Source organism: Toxotes jaculatrix, chromosome 6 (genome assembly GCF_017976425.1).
Source record: "Toxotes jaculatrix isolate fToxJac2 chromosome 6, fToxJac2.pri, whole genome shotgun sequence".
NCBI lineage: Eukaryota > Metazoa > Chordata > Actinopteri > Toxotidae > Toxotes > Toxotes jaculatrix.
The window spans coordinates 12,675,520-12,699,789 of NC_054399.1; the positions used below are offsets into that span (position 1 = coordinate 12,675,520).

At 34.4% G+C, this 24,270-nt stretch overlaps 1 protein-coding gene across 5 annotated transcripts; it reads right to left on the bottom strand.

Annotated features, from left to right (window-relative positions):
* Window positions 1-15,073: 15,073 nt before the first annotated feature.
* On the bottom strand, window positions 15,074-22,769 carry LOC121183084 (serine/arginine-rich splicing factor 11-like). 5 transcript variants are annotated; one of them, XM_041039930.1, is made up of 12 exons: window positions 22,423-22,769; window positions 21,337-21,470; window positions 18,469-18,578; window positions 17,819-17,908; window positions 17,683-17,729; window positions 17,430-17,563; window positions 17,074-17,155; window positions 16,812-16,910; window positions 16,595-16,684; window positions 16,272-16,343; window positions 15,978-16,155; window positions 15,074-15,884 (listed from the first exon to the last, which is right to left on the bottom strand). In XM_041039930.1, exons 1-12 carry the CDS (start codon window positions 22,542-22,544, stop codon window positions 15,678-15,680), a joined length of 1,365 nt encoding a protein of 454 aa, XP_040895864.1. In that variant the 5' UTR covers window positions 22,545-22,769; the 3' UTR covers window positions 15,074-15,677. The 5 variants fall into 5 exon arrangements, with proteins under 5 accessions (XP_040895864.1, XP_040895863.1, XP_040895865.1 ...); XM_041039929.1 differs by having other exon boundaries at window positions 16,812-16,925; XM_041039931.1 differs by lacking the exon at window positions 22,423-22,769 and adding an exon at window positions 18,849-21,084 and having other exon boundaries at window positions 16,812-16,925; window positions 21,337-21,473.
* Between the last annotated feature and the right edge of the window lie 1,501 nt (window positions 22,770-24,270).

Consider the following 24,270-nt stretch of genomic DNA (forward strand, 5'->3'; position numbering starts at 1 on the left):
ACTATTTATAGATCCACTACAGCAACTCTACATTCAATTGAGTTCATAGACACTCGTTTTGTGATATGGACTACAGAAGAGGATTAGGCCCACATGTGGCGAAAAAAAAGAAGAGTTCTGAGTTTAAAGTCAGAATTCTACTTTTCTTTTTTTTTTTTAATCCTCTTCTGTACTCAATCTTTATTCTTGCATTTGAAATATTATAGTTTCATCAAGGCAATGCTAGAAAATGCTGCATATTTTTATGGTACCACAAAGTTCTCTGTTTTGTTTGAGTGGCAGTGGGTGTAATGTCCAAGCTATTTGTTTCTTACTTCACCTTTGTAAACCATGTAACAAACTGTACAATTCTGCTAAGAGAAGAAGATTTTACAGGAAGTAGATGTTAGGGAATGAATGAAAACAACATTCATGGCATTTTTACACAAAATAAGAACCAGGCGTTTCCCCTGCACATTATGTAAATACGTTTTATGACTTATTGCTTTTGTCTTTTATCTTACATTTTCTTATTACTTGTGCTGATGAGTTTAAAATGTCCTCCACAAGAGGAAGAGTTGTGCAGATTTTTTTATGTAGTGTCACGCAAGTTCATTTGAGAGTTACTGGTTTGTAACACGGTGGCAGTTGCTATTTTTGTATATACTTGTGTTGTTTTAAAGAAAAAATTAATGAATCTCTTAAATCTCCTGGCATTTTTTTTCCTCATCCTACTTTATCTGATAAAGTTGATGAACCTCCCCTCAGATGTGTGAAACTGAAAATCATTTCCACCATGTGAAAAGCACAAAGCACCAAGGTTCTTCGGAAAAGTACATTTGTGAAGAGCCAGGAAGCCTTTCTCCCGAGGCTGGAGAAGTTAAGTGAGTCTTTGTAGCTGTGGCTCACGAGCTCTTAATGAAGTTGAAACAAATGGGTGTTTTGGTGGATGTTACACTTGTTTGTTGGCTGCTCCTGGAGTTTGGATGAGCAGGTTCTGGTGGTTCAAAGTGTTCATCCACATTAATAGAACATGTTTATTTATATCCACATTCAGTACCATAATAACATCACGTTTTTCAGTTCCAGCTTGTGCAGCTAACAGAAGTGTGTCCCCCCACTGACATAATGCTTTAACATACATTTTTTTAATGCTCCTTCCTGACATCAGCTGCTTGAATTTTACATGTTTTCTGTAGGAAATGATTCATCCTTCTACATGTCTCCTGTACAGCAAAAACTGTTGTATAAGTCTGTGACACTATTTTCATATAAAATGTACTAAAATAAAAATCCCACATATCCAACTGAATTGGGACTCCATGTTTTTTCACATCCATCAGCTGTTGTTAATGACAGAAGCCTTTTAACTTAAAGAATTTATTTTGCATTTTGGAAAATTTGCGTTATAAGATTGATAACTGAGTGAGACATTTTCATGTGTTTGTCAAACATGAATCTACAGCTAAAAAATAAGGTGGTTTAAAGTAGGGATGCACGGAACATTTGGCCACCGAAAATTTTAGGCCGAAAATGGCCCAAAAGTGCATTTTCAGTTTCCGGCTGAAAAACAACACGGCCGAAACAGGATGTTGTGAAGCCTTACGACCATATGACGCTTTTTGTGACATTTTGAGGTCTTACAAAATTATGACTTTTTTGGCATTTTTTGACACCTTACTATACTATGACGTTTTTTATGACATTTTGAGGTAAAAAAAAAATTGATTTTTTTTGGCATTTTTTGACGCCTTACTATACTATGACGTTTTTTATGACATTTTGAGGTCTTACAAAAATATGACTTTTTTTGGCATTTTTTGACCCCTTACTATACTATGACGTTTTTTATGACATTTTGAGGTTAAAAAAAAAATTGACTTTTTTTGGCATTTTTTGACGCCTGACGGCCATATGACGTTTTTTATGACATTTTGAGGTCTTACAAAAATCTGACTTTATTTGGCATTTTTTGACGCCTTACGGCCGTGTGACTTTTTTATGACATTTTGAGGTCAAAAAATTCTTTGACTTTTTTTGGCCGATTTTGTCGCCTTACTATACTATGACGTTTTTTATGACATTTTGAGGTAAAAAAAAAATTACTTTTTTTGGCAGTTTTTGACGCCTTACGGCCGTATGACATTTTTTATAACATTTTGAGGTCAAAAAAAATTTTGACTTTTTTTGGTCGAAAAAAAAGCCTTACTATACTATGACGTTTTTTATGACATTTTGAGGTCAAAAAAAATGTTGACTTTTTTTGGCCAATTTTGACGCCTTACTATACTATGACGTTTTTTATGACATTTTGAGGTCAAAAAAAATGTTGACTTTTTTTGACATTTTTTGAGGCCTTACGGCCATATGACGTTTTTTATGACATTTTGAGGTCAAAAAAAATGTTGACTTTTTTTGACATTTTTCGACGCCTTACGGCCATATGACGTTTTTTATGACATTTTGAGGTCAAAAAAAATTTTGACTTTTTTGACATTTTTTGACGCCTTACGGCCGTATGACATTTTTTATGACATTTTGAGGTCAAAAAAAATGTTGACTTTTTTAGGCCGAAAAACACGCCTTACTATACTATGACGTTTTTTATGACATTTTGAGGTAAAAAAAAATGTTGACTTTTTTTGAGATTTTTTGATGCCTTACGGCCGTATGACATTTTTTATGACATTTTGAGGTCAAAAAAAAAATTTACTTTTTTTGACATTTTTTGACGCCTTACTATACTATGACGTTTTTTATGACATTTTGAGGTCAAAAAAAATTTTGACTTTTTTTGGCCGAAAAAAAACGCCTTACTATACTATGACGTTTTTTATGACATTTTGAGGTCAAAAAAAATTTTGACTTTTTTTGACATTTTTTGACGCCTTACGGCCGTATGACGTTTTTTATGACATTTTGAGGTCAAAAAAAATGTTGACTTTTTTTGGCCAAAAAAAACGCCTTACTATACTATGACGTTTTTTATGACATTTTGAGGTCAAAAAATTTTTTGACTTTTTTTGGCCGAAAAAAACCCGCCTTGCTATACTATGAAGTTTTTTATGAAATTTTGAGGTCAAAAAAAAAAATTACTTTTTTTGGCACTTTTTGATGCCTTACGGCCGTATGACGTTTTTTATGACATTTTGAGGTCAAAAAATTTTTTGACTTTTTTTGGCCGAAAAACACGCCTTACTATACTATGACGTTTTTTATGACATTTTGAGGTCAAAAAAAATGTTGACTTTTTTTGGCCGAAAAAAACACCTTACTATACTATGACGTTTTTTATGACATTTTGAGGTCAAAAAATGTTTTGACTTTTTTTGGCCGAAAAACACGCCTTACTATACTATGACGTTTTTTATGACATTTTGAGGTCAAAAAAAATTTTGACTTTTTTTGGTCGATTTTGACACCTTACTATACTATGACGTTTTTTATGACATTTTGAGGTCAAAAAAATTTTTGACTTTTTTTGGCCGAAAAACACGCCTTACTATACTTTGACGTTTTTATGACATTTTGAGGTCAAAAAATTTTTTAACTTTTTTTGGCATTTTTTGACGCCTTACGGCCGTATGACGTTTTTTATGACATTTTGAGGTCAAAAAATTTTTTGACTTTTTTTGGCCGAAAAACACGCCTTACTATACTATGACGTTTTTTATGACATTTTGAGGTCAAAAAAAATGTTGACTTTTTTTGGCCGAAAAAAACACCTTACTATACTATGACGTTTTTTATGACATTTTGAGGTCAAAAAATGTTTTGACTTTTTTTGGCCGAAAAACACGCCTTACTATACTATGATGTTTTTTATGACATTTTGAGGTCAAAAAAAATTTTGACTTTTTTTGGCCGATTTTGACACCTTACTATACTATGACGTTTTTTATGACATTTTGAGGTCAAAAAAAATTTTGACTTTTTTTGGCCGATTTTGACACCTTACTATACTATGACGTTTTTTATGACATTTTGAGGTCAAAAAAAATTTTGACTTTTTTTGGCCGAAAAACACGCCTTACTATACTTTGACGTTTTTATGACATTTTGAGGTCAAAAAATTTTTTAACTTTTTTTGGCATTTTTTGACGCCTTACGGCCGTATGACGTTTTTTATGACATTTTGAGGTCAAAAATTATTTTGACTTTTTTTGGCCGAAAAACACGCCTTACTATACTATGACGTTTTTTATGACATTTTGAGGTCAAAAAAAATGTTGACTTTTTTTGGCCGAAAAAAACACCTTACTATACTATGACGTTTTTTATGACATTTTGAGGTCAAAAAATTTTTTGACTTTTTTTGGCCGAAAAACACGCCTTACTATACTATGATGTTTTTTATGACATTTTGAGGTCAAAAAAAATTTTGACTTTTTTTGGCCGATTTTGACACCTTACTATACTATGACGTTTTTTATGACATTTTGAGGTCAAAAAAAATTTTGACTTTTTTTGGCCGATTTTGACACCTTACTATACTATGACGTTTTTTATGACATTTTGAGGTCAAAAAAAATTTTGACTTTTTTTGGCCGAAAAACACGCCTTACTATACTTTGACGTTTTTATGACATTTTGAGGTCAAAAAATTTTTTAACTTTTTTTGGCATTTTTTGACGCCTTACGGCCGTATGACGTTTTTTATGACATTTTGAGGTCAAAAATTATTTTGACTTTTTTTGGCCGAAAAACACGCCTTACTATACTATGACGTTTTTTATGACATTTTGAGGTCAAAAAAAATGTTGACTTTTTTTGGCCGAAAAAAACGCCTTACTATACTATGACGTTTTTTATGACATTTTGAGGTCAAAAAAAATTTTGACTTTTTTTGGCCGAAAAAAACGCCTTACTATACTATGACGTTTTTTATGACATTTTGAGGTCAAAAAAAAAATTACTTTTTTTGGCACTTTTTGATGCCTTACGGCCGTATGACGTTTTTTATGACATTTTGAGGTCAAAAAAAATGTTGACTTTTTTTGGCCGAAAAAAACGCCTTACTATACTATGACGTTTTTTATGACATTTTGAGGTCAAAAAATTTTTTGACTTTTTTTGGCCGAAAAACACGCCTTACTATACTATGACGTTTTTTATGACATTTTGAGGTCAAAAAAAATTTTGACTTTTTTTGGCCGAAAAAAACGCCTTACTATACTATGACGTTTTTTATGACATTTTGAGGTCAAAAAAATTTTTGACTTTTTTTGGCCGAAAAAAACGCCTTACTATACTATGACGTTTTTATGACATTTTGAGGTCAAAAAATTTTTTGACTTTTTTTGACATTTTTTGACGCCTTACGGCCGTATGACATTTTTTATAACATTTTGAGGTCAAAAAAAAAAATTACTTTTTTTGGCATTTTTTGATGCCTTACGGCCGTATGACGTTTTTTATGACATTTTGAGGTCAAAAAAATTTTGACTTTTTTTGACATTTTTTGACGCCTTACGGCCGTATGACGTTTTTTATGACATTTTGAGGTAAAAAAAAATGTTGACTTTTTTTGGCCGAAAAAAACGCCTTACTATACTATGACGTTTTTTATGACATTTTGAGGTCAAAAAATTTTTTGACTTTTTTTGGCCGAAAAACACGCCTTACTATACTATGACGTTTTTTATGACATTTTGAGGTCAAAAAAAAAAATTACTTTTTTTGGCATTTTTTGATGCCTTACGGCCGTATGATGTTTTTTGTGACATTTTGAGGTCAAAAAAAATTTTGACTTTTTTTGGCCGAAAAAAACGCCTTACTATACTATGACGTTTTTTATGACATTTTGAGGTCAAAAAAAATTTTGACTTTTTTTGACTTTTTTTGACATTTTTTGACGCCTTACGGCCGTATGACTTTTTTTATGACATTTTGAGGTCAAAAAAAATGTTGACTTTTTTTGACATTTTTCGACGCCTTACGGCCGTATGACGTTTTTTATGACATTTTGAGGTCAAAAAAAATTTTGACTTTTTTTGGCCGAAAAAAACGCCTTACTATACTATGACGTTTTTTATGACATTTTGAGGTCAAAAATTTTTTTGACTTTTTTTGGCCGAAAAACACGCCTTACTATACTATGACGTTTTTTATGACATTTTGAGGTCAAAAAAAATTTTGACTTTTTTTGGCCGATTTTGACGCCTTACTATACTATGACGTTTTTTATGACATTTTGAGGTCAAAAAAAATTTTTGACTTTTTTTGGCCGAAAAACACGCCTTACTATACTTTGACGTTTTTATGACATTTTGAGGTCAAAAATTTTTTTAACTTTTTTTGGCATTTTTTGACGCCTTACGGCCGTATGACGTTTTTTATGACATTTTGAGGTCAAAAAATTTTTTGACTTTTTTTGGCCGAAAAACACGCCTTACTATACTATGACGTTTTTTATGACATTTTGAGGTCAAATAAAATTTTGACTTTTTTTGGCCGAAAAAAACGCCTTACTATACTATGACGTTTTTTATGACATTTTGAGGTCAAAAAAAAAAATTACTTTTTTTGGCACTTTTTGATGCCTTACGGCCGTATGACGTTTTTTATGACATTTTGAGGTCAAAAAACAAAATTACTTTTTTTGGCATTTTTTGATGCCTTACGGCCGTATGACGTTTTTTATGACATTTTGAGGTCAAAAAAATTTTTGACTTTTTTTGGCCGAAAAAAACGCCTTACTATACTATGACGTTTTTTATGACATTTTGAGGTCAAAAATTTTTTTGACTTTTTTTGGCCGAAAAACACGCCTTACTATACTATGACGTTTTTTATGACATTTTGAGGTCAAAAAAAATTTTGACTTTTTTTGGCCGATTTTGACACCTTACTATACTATGACGTTTTTTATGACATTTTGAGGTCAAAAAAATTTTTGACTTTTTTTGGCCGAAAAACACGCCTTACTATACTTTGACGTTTTTATGACATTTTGAGGTCAAAAAATTTTTTAACTTTTTTTGGCATTTTTTGACGCCTTACGGCCGTATGACGTTTTTTTATGACATTTTGAGGTCAAAAAATTTTTTGACTTTTTTTGGCCGAAAAACACGCCTTACTATACTATGACGTTTTTTATGACATTTTGAGGTCAAAAAAAAAAATTACTTTTTTTGGCATTTTTTGACGCCTTACGGCCGTATGACGTTTTTTATGACATTTTGAGGTCAAAAAAAATTTTGACTTTTTTTGGCCGAAAAAAACGCCTTACTATACTATGACGTTTTTTATGACATTTTGAGGTCAAAAAAAATTTTGACTTTTTTTGGCCGAAAAAAACGCCTTACTATACTATGACGTTTTTATGACATTTTGAGGTCAAAAAATTTTTTGACTTTTTTTGACATTTTTTGACGCCTTACGGCCGTATGACATTTGTTATGACATTTTGAGGTCAAAAAAAAAAATTACTTTTTTTGGCATTTTTTGATGCCTTACGGCCGTATGACGTTTTTTATGACATTTTGAGGTCAAAAAAAATTTTGACTTTTTTTGGCCGAAAAAAACGCCTTACTATACTATGACGTTTTTTATGACATTTTGAGGTCAAAAAAAAAAATTACTTTTTTTGGCATTTTTTGATGCCTTACGGCCGTATGACGTTTTTTATGACATTTTGAGGTCAAAAAAAATTTTGACTTTTTTTGGCCGAAAAAAACGCCTTACTATACTATGACGTTTTTTATGACATTTTGAGGTCAAAAAAAATGTTGACTTTTTTTGACTTTTTTTGACATTTTTTGACGCCTTACGGCCGTATGACTTTTTTTATGACATTTTGAGGTCAAAAAAAATGTTGACTTTTTTTGGCCGAAAAAAACGCCTTACTATACTATGACGTTTTTATGACATTTTGAGGTCAAAAATTTTTTCGACTTTTTTTGACATTTTTTGACGCCTTACGGCCATATGACGTTTTTTATGACATTTTGAGGTCAAAAAAAATTTGACTTTTTTTGACATTTTTTGATGCCTTACGGCCGTATGACGTTTTTTATGACATTTTGAGGTCAAAAAAAATGTTGACTTTTTTTGGCCGAAAAAAATGCCTTACTATACTATGACGTTTTTTATGACATTTTGAGGTCAAAAATTTTTTTGACTTTTTTTGGCCGAAAAACACGCCTTACTATACTATGACGTTTTTTATGACATTTTGAGGTCAAAAAAAAAAATTACTTTTTTTGGCATTTTTTGATGCCTTACGGCCGTATGACGTTTTTTGTGACATTTTGAGGTCAAAAAAAATTTTGACTTTTTTTGGCCGAAAAAAACGCCTTACTATACTATGACGTTTTTTATGACATTTTGAGGTCAAAAAAAATTTTGACTTTTTTTGACATTTTTTGACGCCTTACGGCTGTATGACTTTTTTTATGACATTTTGAGGTCAAAAAAAATTTTGACTTTTTTTGGCCGAAAAAAACGCCTTACTATACTATGACGTTTTTATGACATTTTGAGGTCAAAAATTTTTTTGACATTTTTTGACGCCTTACGGCCGTATGACATTTTTTATGACATTTTGAGGTCAAAAAAAAAAAATTACTTTTTTTGGCATTTTTTGATGCCTTACGGCCGTTTGACGTTTTTTATGACATTTTGAGGTCAAAAAAAATTTTCACTTTTTTTGGCCGAAAAAAACGCCTTACTATACTATGACGTTTTTTATGACATTTTGAGGTCAAAAAAAATTTTGACTTTTTTTGACATTTTTTGACGCCTTACGGCCGTATGACGTTTTTTATGACATTTTGAGGTCAAAAAAAATGTTGACTTTTTTTGGCCGAAAAAAACGCCTTACTATACTATGACGTTTTTATGACATTTTGAGGTCAAAAAAATTTTTGACTTTTTTTGACATTTTTTGACGCCTTACGGCCGTATGACATTTTTTATGACATTTTAAGGTCAAAAAAAAAACATTACTTTTTTTGGCATTTTTTGATGCCTTACGGCCGTATGACGTTTTTTATGACATTTTGAGGTCAAAAAAAATTTGACTTTTTTTGACATTTTTTGACGCCTTACGGCCGTATGACGTTTTTTATGACATTTTGAGGTCAAAAAAAATGTTGACTTTTTTTGGCCGAAAAAAACGCCTTACTATACTATGACGTTTTTTATGACATTTTGAGGTCAAAAATTTTTTTGACTTTTTTTGGCCGAAAAACACGCCTTACTATACTATGACGTTTTTTATGACATTTTGAGGTCAAAAAATTTTTTGACTTTTTTTGGCCGAAAAAAACGCCTTACTATACTATGAAGTTTTTTATGACATTTTGAGGTCAAAAAATGTTTTGACTTTTTTTGGCCGAAAAACACGCCTTACTATACTATGACGTTTTTTATGACATTTTGAGGTCAAAAAAAATTTTGACTTTTTTTGGCCGAAAAAAACGCCTTACTATACTATGACGTTTTTTATGACATTTTGAGGTCAAAAACAATTTTGACTTTTTTTGGCCGAAAAAAACGCCTTACTATACTATGACGTTTTTTATGACATTTTGAGGTCGCCTTACTATACTTTGACGTTTTTATGACATTTTGAGGTCAAAAAATTTTTTAACTTTTTTTGGCATTTTTTGACGCCTTACGGCCGTATGACATTTTTTATGACATTTTGAGGTCAAAAAATTTTTTGACTTTTTTTGGCTGAAAAACACGCCTTACTATACTATGACGTTTTTTATGACATTTTGAGGTAAAAAAAAAATTTGACTTTTTTTGGCCGATTTTGACACCTTACTATACTATGACGTTTTTTATGACATTTTGAGGTCAAAAAAAAATTTGACTTTTTTGGGCCGATTTTGACACCTTACTATACTATGACGTTTTTTATAACATTTTGAGGTCAAAAAAAAAAATTACTTTTTTTGGCCGTTTTTGACGCCTTACGGCCGTATGACGTTTTTTAACATTTTGAGGTCAAAAAAAATGTTGACTTTTTTTGGCCGAAAAAAACGCCTTACTATACTATGACGTTTTTTATGACATTTTGAGGTCAAAAAAATTTTTGACTTTTTTTGGCCGATTTTGACACCTTACTATACTATGACGTTTTTTATGACATTTTGAGGTCAAAAAAAATTTTGACTTTTTTTGACATTTTTTGACGCCTTACGGCCGTATGACGTTTTTTATGACATTTTGAGGTCAAAAAAAATTTTGACTTTTTTTGGCCGAAAAAAACGCCTTACTATACTATGACGTTTTTTATGACATTTTGAGGTCAAAAATTTTTTTGACTTTTTTTGACATTTTTTGACGCCTTACGGCCGTATGACGTTTTTTATGACATTTTGAGGTCAAAAAAAATTTTGACTTTTTTTGACATTTTTTGACGCCTTACGGCCGTATGACGTTTTTTATGACATTTTGAGGTCAAAAACAATGTTGACTTTTTTTGGCCGAAAAAAACGCCTTACTATACTATGACGTTTTTTATGACATTTTGAGGTCAAAAAAAATTTTGACTTTTTTTGACATTTTTTGACGCCTTACGGCCGTATGACGTTTTTTATGACATTTTGAGGTCAAAAAAATTTTTGACTTTTTTTGGCCGAAAAAAACGCCTTACTATACTATGACGTTTTTATGACATTTTGAGGTCAAAAAAATTTTTGACTTTTTTTGACATTTTTTGACGCCTTACGGCCGTATGACATTTTGAGGTCAAAAAAAAAAATTACTTTTTTTGGCATTTTTTGATGCCTTACGGCCGTATGACGTTTTTTATGACATTTTGAGGCCAAAAAATTTTTTGACTTTTTTTGACATTTTTTGACGCCTTACGGCCGTATGACATTTTTTATGACATTTTGAGGTCAAAAAAAAAATTACTTTTTTTGGCATTTTTTGACGCCTTACGGCCGTATGACGTTTTTTATGACATTTTGAGGTCAAAAAATTTTTTGACTTTTTTTGGCCGAAAAACACGCCTTACTATACTATGACGTTTTTTATGACATTTTGAGGTCAAAAAAAATTTTGACTTTTTTTGGCCGAAAAAAACGCCTTACTATACTATGACGTTTTTTATGACATTTTGAGGTCAAAAAAAATTTTGACTTTTTTTGGCCGAAAAAAACGCCTTACTATACTATGACGTTTTTTATGACATTTTGAGGTCAAAAAAAATTTTGACTTTTTTTGGCGGAAAAAAACGCCTTACTATACCATGTTGTTTTTATGACATTTTGAGGTCAAAAAAAATTTTGACTTTTTTTGACGCCTTACGGCCGTATGACATTTTTTATGACATTTTGAGGTCAAAAAAAAAATTACTTTTTTTGGCATTTTTTGATGCCTTACGGCCGTTTGACGTTTTTTATGACATTTTGAGGTCAAAAAAAATTTTGACTTTTTTTGGCCGAAAAACACGCCTTACTATACTTTGACGTTTTTATGACATTTTGAGGTCAAAAATTTTTTAAACTTTTTTTGGCATTTTTTGACGCCTTACGGCCGTATGACGTTTTTTATGACATTTTGAGGTCAAAAAATTTTTTGACTTTTTTTGGCCGAAAAACACGCCTTACTATACTATGACGTTTTTTATGACATTTTGAGGTCAAAAAAAATTTTGACTTTTTTTGGCCGATTTTGACGCCTTACTATACTATGACGTTTTTTTATGACATTTTGAGGTCAAAAAAAAATATTACTTTTTTTTGGCATTTTTTGATGCCTTACGGCCGTATGACGTTTTTTATGACATTTTGAGGTCAAAAAAAATTTTGACTTTTTTTGGCCGAAAAAAACGCCTTACTATACTATGACATTTTTTATGACATTTTGAGGTCAAAAAAATTTTTGACTTTTTTTGGCCGAAAAAAACGCCTTACTATACTATGACGTTTTTATGACATTTTGAGGTCAAAAAAATTTTTGACTTTTTTTGACATTTTTTGACGCCTTACGGCCGTATGACATTTTTTATGACATTTTGAGGTCAAAAAAAATTTTGACTTTTTTTGGCCGAAAAAAACGCCTTACTATACTATGACGTTTTTTATGACATTTTGAGGTCAAAAAAAATTTTGACTTTTTTTGGCCGAAAAACACGCCTTACTATACTTTGACGTTTTTATGACATTTTGAGGTCAAAAAATTTTTTAACTTTTTTTGACATTTTTTGACGCCTTACGGCCGTATGACGTTTTTTATGACATTTTGAGGTCAAAAAAAAAATTACTTTTTTTGGCATTTTTTGATGCCTTACGGCTGTTTGACGTTTTTTTATGACATTTTGAGGTCAAAAAAAAAAATTACTTTTTTTGGCCGATTTTGACGCCTTTCTATACTATGACGTTTTTTATGACATTTTGAGGTCAAAAAACAAAAATTACTTTTTTTTGGCACTTTTTGATGCCTTACGGCCGTATGACGTTTTTTATGACATTTTGAGGTCAAAAAAAATTTTGACTTTTTTTGGCCGAAAAAAACGCCTTACTATACTATGACGTTTTTTATGACATTTTGAGGTCAAAAAATTTTTTGACTTTTTTTGGCTGAAAAACACGCCTTACTATACTATGACGTTTTTTATGACATTTTGAGGTCAAAAAAAATTTTGACTTTTTTTGGCCGATTTTGACGCCTTACTATACTATGACGTTTTTTATGACATTTTGAGGTCAAAAAAAATTTTGACTTTTTTTGGCCGAAAAACACGCCTTACTATACTTTGACGTTTTTATGACATTTTGAGGTCAAAAAATTTTTTAACTTTTTTTGGCATTTTTTGACGCCTTACGGCCGTATGACGTTTTTTATGACATTTTGAGGTCAAAAATTTTTTTGACTTTTTTTGGCCGAAAAACACGCCTTACTATACTATGACGTTTTTTATGACATTTTGAGGTCAAATAAAATTTTGACTTTTTTTGGCCGATTTTGACGCCTTACTATACTATGACGTTTTTTATGACATTTTGAGGTCAAAAAAAATTTTGACTTTTTTTGGCCGAAAAAAACGACTTACTATACTATGACGTTTTTTATGACATTTTGAGGTCAAAAAAAATTTTGACTTTTTTTGACATTTTTTGACGCCTTACGGCCGTATGACGTTTTTTATGACATTTTGAGGTCAAAAAAAATTTTGACTTTTTTTGGCCGAAAAAAACGCCTTACTATACTATGACGTTTTTATGACATTTTGAGGTCAAAAAAATTTTTGACTTTTTTTGACATTTTTTGACGCCTTACTATACTATGACGTTTTTTATGACATTTTGAGGTCAAAAAAAATTTTGACTTTTTTTGGCCGATTTTGACGCCTTACTATACTATGACGTTTTTTATGACATTTTGAGGTCAAAAAAAATTTTGACTTTTTTTGGCCGAAAAACACGCCTTACTATACTTTGACGTTTTTATGACATTTTGAGGTCAAAAAATTTTTTAACTTTTTTTGGCATTTTTTGACGCCTTACGGCCGTATGACGTTTTTTATGACATTTTGAGGTCAAAAATTTTTTTGACTTTTTTTGGCCGAAAAACACGCCTTACTATACTATGACGTTTTTTATGACATTTTGAGGTCAAATAAAATTTTGACTTTTTTTGGCCGATTTTGACGCCTTACTATACTATGACGTTTTTTATGACATTTTGAGGTCAAAAAAAATTTTGACTTTTTTTGGCCGAAAAAAACGCCTTACTATACTATGACGTTTTTTATGACATTTTGAGGTCAAAAAAAATTTTGACTTTTTTTGACATTTTTTGACGCCTTACGGCCGTATGACGTTTTTTATGACATTTTGAGGTCAAAAAAAATTTTGACTTTTTTTGGCCGAAAAAAACGCCTTACTATACTATGACGTTTTTATGACATTTTGAGGTCAAAAAAATTTTTGACTTTTTTTGGCCGATTTTGACGCCTTACTATACTATGACGTTTTTTATGACATTTTGAGGTAAAAAAAAATGTTGACTTTTTTTAGCCGATTTTGACGCCTTACTATACTATGACGTTATTTATGACATTTTGAGGTCAAAGATTTTTTTACTTTTTTGCCAATTTTGACGCCTTACTATAGTATTTTTTATGACATTTTGAGGACTTACAAAAATATGACTTTTTTTTGGCATTTTTTGAGGCCTTAGGGCCGTAAGATTTCAAAATATGCCAAAAAGTCATATTTTAGTAACACCTCAAAATTTAAACAAAACAGGTCATACGGCCATAAGGCTTCAAAATATGCCAAAAATGATTACTAGTACCCGTAAACGTACCCATAAAAATATGGAAAGTACACTCCCACTAAAATCCAAGATGGCGCCGCTCAAATGCCCATGTTTTGGTCACAGAACCGACTCCCCAAAACCAATGGGTGACGCCACATGTTCTACGTCCATGTTTTATACAGTCTATGGTGTGGACGTATTTCAGTAAATCTGAGAAAGACACGGATAGCGATCTGCAAAACATGTAATGTCGAAATTTCAAGAGGGGGTGCATCTGCAAAGAATTTCTCAACGTCGGGTTTATCACCTGAAATCCAAACATCTCGATCGCTATGCTGAATATGAGAGGAATGCAGCATAGAAAAGGAAAATCCCTCCGAGCACGCCCACTCCGTCTGTGGACATTTTTGAAAAGTCAAGGAAGTTTTCAAGCGCAGCAATTCTTGGTGCATTTGTTGTTGTTAAAGGCCAACAGTTAACATATGGGCTATGGCAATCTTTCGTTTTGATACACTATTATGTTATAGTTCTACAGCGAAAATTTTAAAATGCACTTGACATATATTCACTTTGTGTTTTTATGAGAGAACATTTTATTTTATTTGGTACTAATAATTGGCATAATTTCTTTCGGTGTTTCGGCTTTCAGTTTTCGGCCTTGGTTTCCTCATTTTCGGTTTTCGGCCAATTTTCATTTCGGTGCATCCCAAGTTTACAGTCTTAGGATTAATCTTAGTTACAGATTTTTGTAAATTTCTTATACAAGTAAGTACAAGTAAATACAAAGAATATATGTCAGTAAGTTTGGTAAATTTCAACAGAATCCTAAATAACAGAACATTCTGTAACAAGTAACAAAACAATTTGATAGTTTTACCCAATTTTATTAGTTTCCTTTGGAAAACCTATTGCAGACAAAGTATTTCATTGCAACACATTTCAATCTACAGTGTACACTTACAAAGGGCTGTAAATAGGAAATCAGCTGAAACACGACTGGGTGCATTACAGTTGAAGCAAAAATGGCTCAGCAACCAAACAAATAAACATGGAGCTGGTACCAGGTGGTGAGAGACTAACAGCCTGGCCGAGGAGAGGATTCAGTCCTGACTAGTAAAATATTTACAAATACAGCATTTCAGTAGAAAATGCTGTTTATTCTACTGTCAGGACAAAATATGAACACAAAGGCAACAAGAGGAAAAGAAATCAACAGGATCTTAAAAAAGTACAGCAATGACAATTTAAAACCATCTCATGTTATTCATATTTTAGTTCTGGTTTACTCATGTTTTTACAAAAATTATTTGACTGCTTTTCTTCCTACACTCACTCACCCTCCCCAAGGCTCCTACAGTTAAGACAAGAAATCTTTTTAACTTTGATCAGGCACAGACATATTGTGGCCTACATTAAAAATATAAAAGGACAGTGGGAAGATGACGCAGTCTGGTTCGGTCTCGGGGATGCCCTTAATCACTCATCTCCATGTCTTCCTGATGGTGATCGTCTCCATTTAGTTTGGACTTCTTAGGATTTTGGCCCTCGGATCTCTCCATCTCCTCCTGGCCTTTGGGGGACGAGGCAGAGTCAGAGTCGCTCTTCCTCTCGTCGTCATCCTCCTCTCCTTCCTTTTCGCTGTCATAGCCTTGTTCCTCCTCATCATAATCCCGGGTCACCTGTCGCCACAGTTTAAGGGTTTAAAAAAAAAAAAATAAAGAAAATAAAGAAAAAAAAAAGGAAAAATTCCCTTATAACGTAGCCGAACATACCTTGACGTCTCCTTTCTCGCTATCAGACTTGCGGTCTCGATCTCGCTCCTTGTCCTTGCTCTTCTTCTTCTTACTGGAGGAACGTTCTCTTTCGTCTCTGCTTCGGTCCCTGTCCTCCCTCCTGTCTCTGTCCCGATCCTTCTCACGATCCTTGTCCTTCTTCTTCTCCTTCTTGTGACTGCCAAGATTAAAAAAAAAAAAAAAAAAAGCATTGTGTCATTATCTTTAGCTGTTGTATGCCAAAATGTGTACTTGTATGTACAGACAGAAGATGCATTACACATGACAACTCACCGCCTGGGTGATGGAGACCTGGACAGCTTCCTCCTGGGCGATCGAGATGCACTGCGGCTTCGCCTGTGTCTCCTGAGAGGCACAATTATTAAATAAAGTCAAGTAACAAAATGAAAACAAATACTTCTGTCATTCCTGTCTGGACTAAAGTTGGCATGTCTAGATTTAATTCCATTATTGGCTCTCAAACTCCAACCTGCTGCCGTTTGAACTGATTTGCCGTGAACATAACAGAACTTTAACTAAAAGGAAGAACGCCCATCATGAGAGGCATGTGTGCCTGTAACTGACCAGTGAAGCATAACACTGCTCAAACCACTCACCGGCTGATGCTGCGAGACCTCCTGGCGCTGCTGTAGCTCTTGGGGGGCGTCTTGGACCTTTTCTTAGACTTCTCCTCCTTTCTCCTGTCCCTGTTCAAGACATGAGCAAAGTCAACAACATTAGCAAACAGCATATCACAGCAAATGGGATTTCACTGGGGGTTCACAGGATCATACAGCCAACTAGTACTGAAGAAAATAGTATAGAGATGCTGACCTTGATCTACTACGGCGGCCTCTATCCCGGGAATGGGACCTCCTCCTTCGTGGGCTCTTGGACCTCCTCCTGCTCCTTGAGTGGGACCTCCTCCTAGACCTGCTCTTGGAACGTCTGCCAAAATTAAGATATGAAAGATTTCTAAACATAGTAACAACTATACTCAGTGTTCATGTTTTGTATGTGGGGACACAGCTCATAATTCCTCTCATGTATGATGTTAATAGTCTAGTGGCAGAATTTGTGATGGAGGTGTCTTTACCTGTGTCTTGAGCGAGATCTGGATCGCCTGCGCCGAGACCGTGAACGGGAGCGGGAATGTTTACGCTTGTCATCTTTCTTATCTACCAAGAAAAAAAAAAAAAAAAAAAAAAAAACAATGTCAAAGTTAAATATCTACCATGTGGTGGAGACTTACTGCTCATAGAACAAATATGAACTAAACTCTTCTCCCCAAGTACAGTTTGATTCGGTGAGAAACAAACTGTATTTTCAAAAAAATCTCACTCATATATAAATTATCCAATACACCAACCAGACCAAACCTCGCCTTTCAAAGCTGGTGTTTTTAGAGGGTTAGGGAAAACATGACGCTTACATACAAGAAAGACTACTCACTTCCTGGTTCAATGGCTGCAGAGATGAGAGACTGTGCCTCTCGGACTCTCTTCATGGCCTCTTCAATCTCCTTATTGGAGGCATCGGTCTTGAGCCCTGGATTCAAGTTCAGTCCGGCCGCTAATGGATTCAACCTGTAAGTGTCATGAATCATTTAATTTTTTCTTTTTCTCAAAAAAATAAATAAATAAAAAAAAAAAAAAAAATAAAAATAAAAAAAGCACACTGGCAGAGATTGTGCATAATTTCTTACTTGGGGTCCATGGACTGCATGAGCTTCAGGAAGTCTGCAGAAAGAGCCTGAAGGAGAGGCGAGTAGGTTGTTAAAACATGACACATTTTTTGTTTGCATATGCTGTGACTATCAGTGTGTCCCGTCTGGTGCTCACCTGGGGGTTCATGTTTGGTCCTGGCATTCCCATGGCAGCCATTTGCTCCATGCTGGGAGCTCCAAGACCTCCAAATGGTGTCCCTCCCATCTGAAATATTAGACTCCGTTGAAATACACAGCAAAGCTTGACGAACAGCATTCAACCCAGCACAGTTGACTTACTATTGATTTGTGGTGCTTTTTACAAGGCTTTTGGATGCTACAGTGCTCCTTCAGCTCCTTCAATAAAATGTTAACTTATGAGATTTCTAAGTCAGCTCTTAAAATCAAATGTTTGAGTGTCACTAAACACACCACCAAAGTAAAAGTTCTTGCATGTAAATGCATCATCTTGGAGCACTGCTCACTTTGGTAAATAAAGGTGATGAAATATTCACTGTGTTCATTTACATATCTAAAGCATATTTCAACTGTGTGGGCTGATTTCATAAATTACTGAAATGAACAGCTGCCTGGAAGGTAGGAAACCAGTCTAAATCTAATGAAAAAAGATAAACAGCCATGCAATGGGTAAAAGTGTTAAAACTAAAAACTATTTCATATACCATAATCTGGCCCACAATTACTACTAGTGTATGAACAGTACTTATTAAAGCAATACCAAAACACAATGTCCACTTTTAAGGCTAACTTAATGTAAGAACTCACCGACGCCAGAGGATTGGGTGTTGGAAGAAGGCCTCCACCAGGCATCATTCCTGCCACGGCATTGGCTGGAGCCAGCAGCGACATAGCTTTAGATTCATCAGGAATGACTCCTGGAGAAAAACAACATCATTTCAGCACATGCCCTAAGTAATCATCCATAAACACTCAGACAAGACTTGCAGACAAGCCACCTCAGTCTAATTAATCTGTAGTGAAAAATAAAAGAAATAATAAAAAAAATCCACTTTTTGTCTCGTCTGTAAATCTTGATCCCTGACTTTTTTCTTTTTTTTTTTGTCAAAGTATGATTGAAGGATTAGCAGCTATGAGTTTAAAAGTCACAATACACACTGTGGTCAACACTGCCAAGATTTTATCACCTGTACTTGTTTTTTAAGTCATGAACCAAACGTAAGCAAGCACAGCCAGTTGTCCCGTGGGATGTGCTCTCAACTTTCATTAGATGTTTTATGAACAAGCGACTCGCGCCGGCTGCTTCGCTATAAAGCACACAAAAACATTGAGATACAGAAAACAAAGTTCATGATTTGGGTGTAGACACAAGGGTACATTTCAACATCACTTACCACTACCAATACAAAAAATTGAAAAGGTTCAGTCATTTTACCTTTTCTGGGCTTTTGTTAGTGATTACTTCGTACAATCCCAGATAAAGTACTGCTAACAAACTACAGTACTGCTAGATTTTAGCCAACAGTATGTCACAAAAAACTAAACAATGTCCAAGATAATCTGCACTAAACAGTTAAGGTCTAATGCCAGCAAAAGCCGTGATAAAAATCATGTGCCCAAAGCTGAAGAAAAACCGTACAGTAAAACAGTAAAATAAAAAGGGAAAATCTTAAGGAGATGATCATCCATGGTTGTGCAATCTGAAAACAGGCTATTTTTAATCTGACATTTTTACATTTTAAAAAGGGGAGAGAGAGAGAGAGAGAGAGGGGGAGAGAGAGACACACGCGCACACACACACAACAGAAAGGACACTTGAGAAACAGGATAAGGCTGCAGAGGACAAAACTGTTGGTGGCATTTTCAGCAGGGCCTGGTATATAGGGCTGGCTGAACCAGGAAAAAGAACTGTAAAACACAACAACAAAAGAAACACCACTGTTAAACGTGAGATTCACTCAACTCTTTCAGAGTCATGTGTGGAGAGGGTCAATTAAAAAAAGGCATTTTTACTGCAACATCAAGCAGAGGCTTAATACTACTCTTTTATCTTGTGTGTTAGTGAAAATTTGGGGAAACAAATGCACAATATAAAATACTACAAGGCTTTGGCACATGAAGCAAGTAAAAGCCAAAGGCAGTTTGTGTGCTTGTCATGATTAATAATTATATGCTCATTAACTTCCACAACATCTGCTGAAAATAACCGCATAGATGATTGCACACACTTTTCAAATGTAGTCTTGCATGCAGAGCTGATTAGTTAATCTATCTTGCATGCTTTGTGCTTGGCGTAGGGAGGTCCCGAACATTTCTTTTTTTTTTTTTGTTACTAATCTGAGCAGGTTAACATCATGAATCTTCCAATACCAAGTCCTGATCCAGTATTTATATTTTTCTTTGTAATGCAGTTGCACAGTGTAAACTCAGGCTAAACAGGCCAGAGTTACATCTGTGCAGTTTGGATGTGTTTGCTGAACAGCTCTGCATTAAGAAAACAGAACACCCACCATAAATCCACACAGGTTTTTTTCACCTGTTTGGCTGATTAGACCTCCTCTCAGGACAGCGCGGGCCTCTAAGACCGACTGCGCTCGATCAACATCTCCCTCACTCTATTGCTAAGGATTTTTTGCACCTGTCAGGGCGGGACAGCTTACATTTGTAAGTCTGGTGACCGTGGCAAACTCCCACCATAGCCCCACACAACTTGAACCCAAAAATAGGTCTAATCAGCCAGTAACTGAAAACACCTGTGTGTATGTGCAGGGTCTTTACTGGTTTCCTACAGTGTTTAATAAAATATATCACCACACAGAGCAGTGCCGGTGAGGATCTGTTACATGTACAGGGTGAAACAGCAGTTATATAGTATATCCAAGTTTAAACACCATTTTCAACTGCAGATCGTTCATAGGTGTGTCAAAAAAGTAGCTGAAATAGAGATAATGTTTATCCTAAAGTGTAACATTTTGAGTGGTGCATCCACAGTGAAAAGGGTTAAAATATAAACAGAGGACAAGAAATGGTTCAAGCTTGAGAGCACACATTAATTTAAAAAGTGCCTTGATTGGCCTCAAAACAGATCTGCTCGGGGCATCCCTAGTTTGGTGCATGCCTATTAACTGATGTACATTTTGTTTGAAAAATATCAAAATACTCTTGATTGTATGAGGAATTAAGATTGCCCTGCACCCTCTCCCCAACCCCTCATTTTTGCTTAAGAGTTGTGTGGCTAAATTTCTTTAAAGAAAAGATACCTTGAACAGAGAGAAAAACATAAAGAGTTAATTTTTTACTGGAGAACAAGAGAGAGAAGGGGGGCTTGCGAGCCTGGTGCCATTATTTTTTCTAATCTCCTGATGGCAGCAGAGGACCACTTTCAGCCAGCAAGGAAGGGGCTCTCTGCAAATGACTTGTCCACTATGAAAACCACAACACAAATAACAGAGAGAGAAGTTTACAGCTAGATTGTAAGACATGGACACAAATGTACATTTCCCTTCTTACATACCTAGAAATGCCAAGCACTGAAAAGCTTAGCTAATTTTGCTTGGCCAGAAAAACTCACAATGGCTCAGATAGTGTTTGAAATTCTATCAAATACGCCTACACATTGTGATGTATGTTCAGAGATAGCCATGTGAGCGACATAAGAATAAAACAGACACCCACCTTCAGCAAAAGGGACCACGATCAAAGCTCTGTCCACGAAGACGGTGTTTGTCAGGTGTTGAGAAACTCCCACCGATTCAGACTCAAGGAACTTTACAAAACACACACGTGAAGTCACAGGCAAGGGAGAGTCACTGGAAAAAAATACAGATATGTTGTGCAAAGAATACAATCAAGGAGACCCAACATGCTCTCTTCAAGCTGTGAGTTTGTGTCCCCAGGGACACCTGAGTTAATAATGGATTATGAGCAAAACAGTCAATAATATTTTTTACTGCCAATCACTCATGTTTTCACCATTTACCATCTTCTCACTAGATGCTCATAATGTCAGTGACCTAGCAAGATATAACTGTACAATTAATGTTGCTGCATTTTTATCTTGCATGAAAAGCAGTCTAAGACATTTCCTACCTGAACAGTAGCCAGATGTTACTCATTTGGAAAAATACAAAGCAAAGAACAATTATTTCCCACTATAGTCAATGTGAAAATACTTTAATCCAAGCATCCAAATGGGATCTGGGCAACCCATGGGATTTTTAAGGGAGCCACTGACTGTGATATTTACACTTGTTTTTCAATTTTATTAAGCATTTATAGAATGTCCTGCTACATCTAGAGCTCCAACAAATATTAACACTGTTAATTAATAAATTAATTCTGTTTACTCAATGTTGAGTTTATAAAATGTCAGAAAACCGTTACTTAGTGGAGAAAAAACAGGCTAATATGTGGTATTTTTCAGTGCTGAAACAATCGAAGTAGTTATTCAACAAAGTAATTCATAATAACTATGATATTTAAAATGAATATCATTTTAATTTCCCATTTAAAATGAATATCATTTTAAATGGGAAATTATAACGAGCATTTTCACCGTTTCCTAACAGCTTACAGAGATATCGATTAACCGGCATGTGGTGCGGAAAGACACTGCCCCTCTCTGAAGGCGCGGGCAAACGTTAGCATTAGCATCAGGGAGCCGTGCAGCGAGGCCTACTCGACCCTACAAGGCCTCAAGAGGGGCCGAGCGTGAGTTGAGGTAAAACAACGTTTTAGCCAGGTATTGTGGAGAATACTCACTCAGGTGGAAACAGCTTGAGCTCCTCTATGGTTCCGAGGAATCCGAACAGAGTCCTCATTTGTTCCGACGTCGTGCTCGGGGAGACATTTGTCACCTGGATGACGTGCGTGTTAGAGTTCATTTTCGCGACTGGTTAGCAAGCTGGCTAGCTTTGTGCTAGCAACGTGCCTGGATTTAAAACAAAAAAAAAACGAGCTAGAAAACGTTTACGAGGAAAATAGCATTAGCCGAGTAGAAAAACTAGCATCTTTCCTATAAAATAGAAAGGGATTGGCGTTTGCTGTCGACAGGAAGACGACTACAGCGAGCAGAGAGCAACAATGCCGCGGCCGAAACTGTCGTGAAGCAGGGATGGTGCTTTCAAGTACCGCTTGTAAATTCGTACTTATGAGTTTTATCATAGTAAGTACCGGTCCCAGTGGGGTCAAATAAAATAAAATGATAATTACATGTTTTTTGGTGATATTTATCAGTGGTGGAAGAAGTACTTTTTCTGTAGTAAAATTAATGTGTAGTTTTTATACCCAGCAAAATTTCTCACAGCCCAATGTGCTGTCATCAGTTTTCATGTTTTGTATGATCTCATTTTAAAGCTCAGTTTCATATGATGGCAAATTGATATATAATAACTGAAATTATTAATCAGTTATCAAAGAGTTTCGGATTAATTTTCTTTTGATCGACTAAACCATTAATTCACTAATCATTGCAGGTCTAGGTTTTACCACAATATATGAATACTCTGTTACAAGTGAATTTTGAATTAGAAGTCAGAAAACCAAAGCGCTGTTGAAAAATGCTGTGATTCGGTGCAGTGAAAAGAACTTGATGAAGCATGTGATGTAAGTGCAGGAAACTTTCAGGCACTTATACTTTCAGCTGGACATCATTAGCAGATCAATTACACAGCCAAATTGATTGATAGGTAAGGAGCGCAACTGTTCCACCTTTAACTACATACTATCATCTACTGCACTGATGTGAAGGCAGCCTTTTAATGTTGTTACATCACATTTCATGCATTAATCATTTGTTCTGTATGCAGAATCTTAATCTGCAAAGTAACTATTAACTGTTGCTGTCAAATAAATCTAGTGGAGCTGTGGTTTAAGGTAGTATCAAATGGATGCTACCTTAGACCACTCAAAAAAGTGTTTTATTTTTTGTAACTTCACTTGAATGTTTGGCCTTCACTGTTCAGGATGAAGTATGTGCAAAGTTTAAAAGTCTGTTTTCACATTAATTCAGTTTCTCTGTGGCCACCTTTAATCTGAGTTTAAGATGCTCGATTTTGTGAAATCACAAATTGTTTGGAGCCAGTCATTTCAACTTAAACAAGGTCAATGTTAAAAAAAACCTCTGCACATACACTCAGAGGACTGTACAATGAGGTAGTTGAGGTGGTGACATCCAGTAGTTGAAGTTTTTGTATTTTGTTTACATTTATCTATGTATATGTATGTATTTTTATAGCATTTTATAACAATATCACATTTTCTCAAATCTTGAGGAATAACTCCAACATACAAAGGGAAAATGCACATCAATATCAAAGTCCAGTGTCCTTGATATTAAATGATGCACTTTTGCACAAAAATATTGTTCTTTGATCTTCTTTCTTCGTTGGGTATTTCTACCCACATCAGGAGTTAAAGTCTTTGAATGAAAAATATTTACATATTCGCAAATTTGGGATTTTTCAGTGATCAAGTAAGAGGAGATGTAATTCAGTAGAATCTCTTAAAATTGCAGGTTGCATTTTGTTCCGACAGCACGTAAAGGCGGCATTCATCGGAATACGGCTGAACGCGGAGTGGGTGTGGTTAAGGCTGTGTCACAGGATGTGT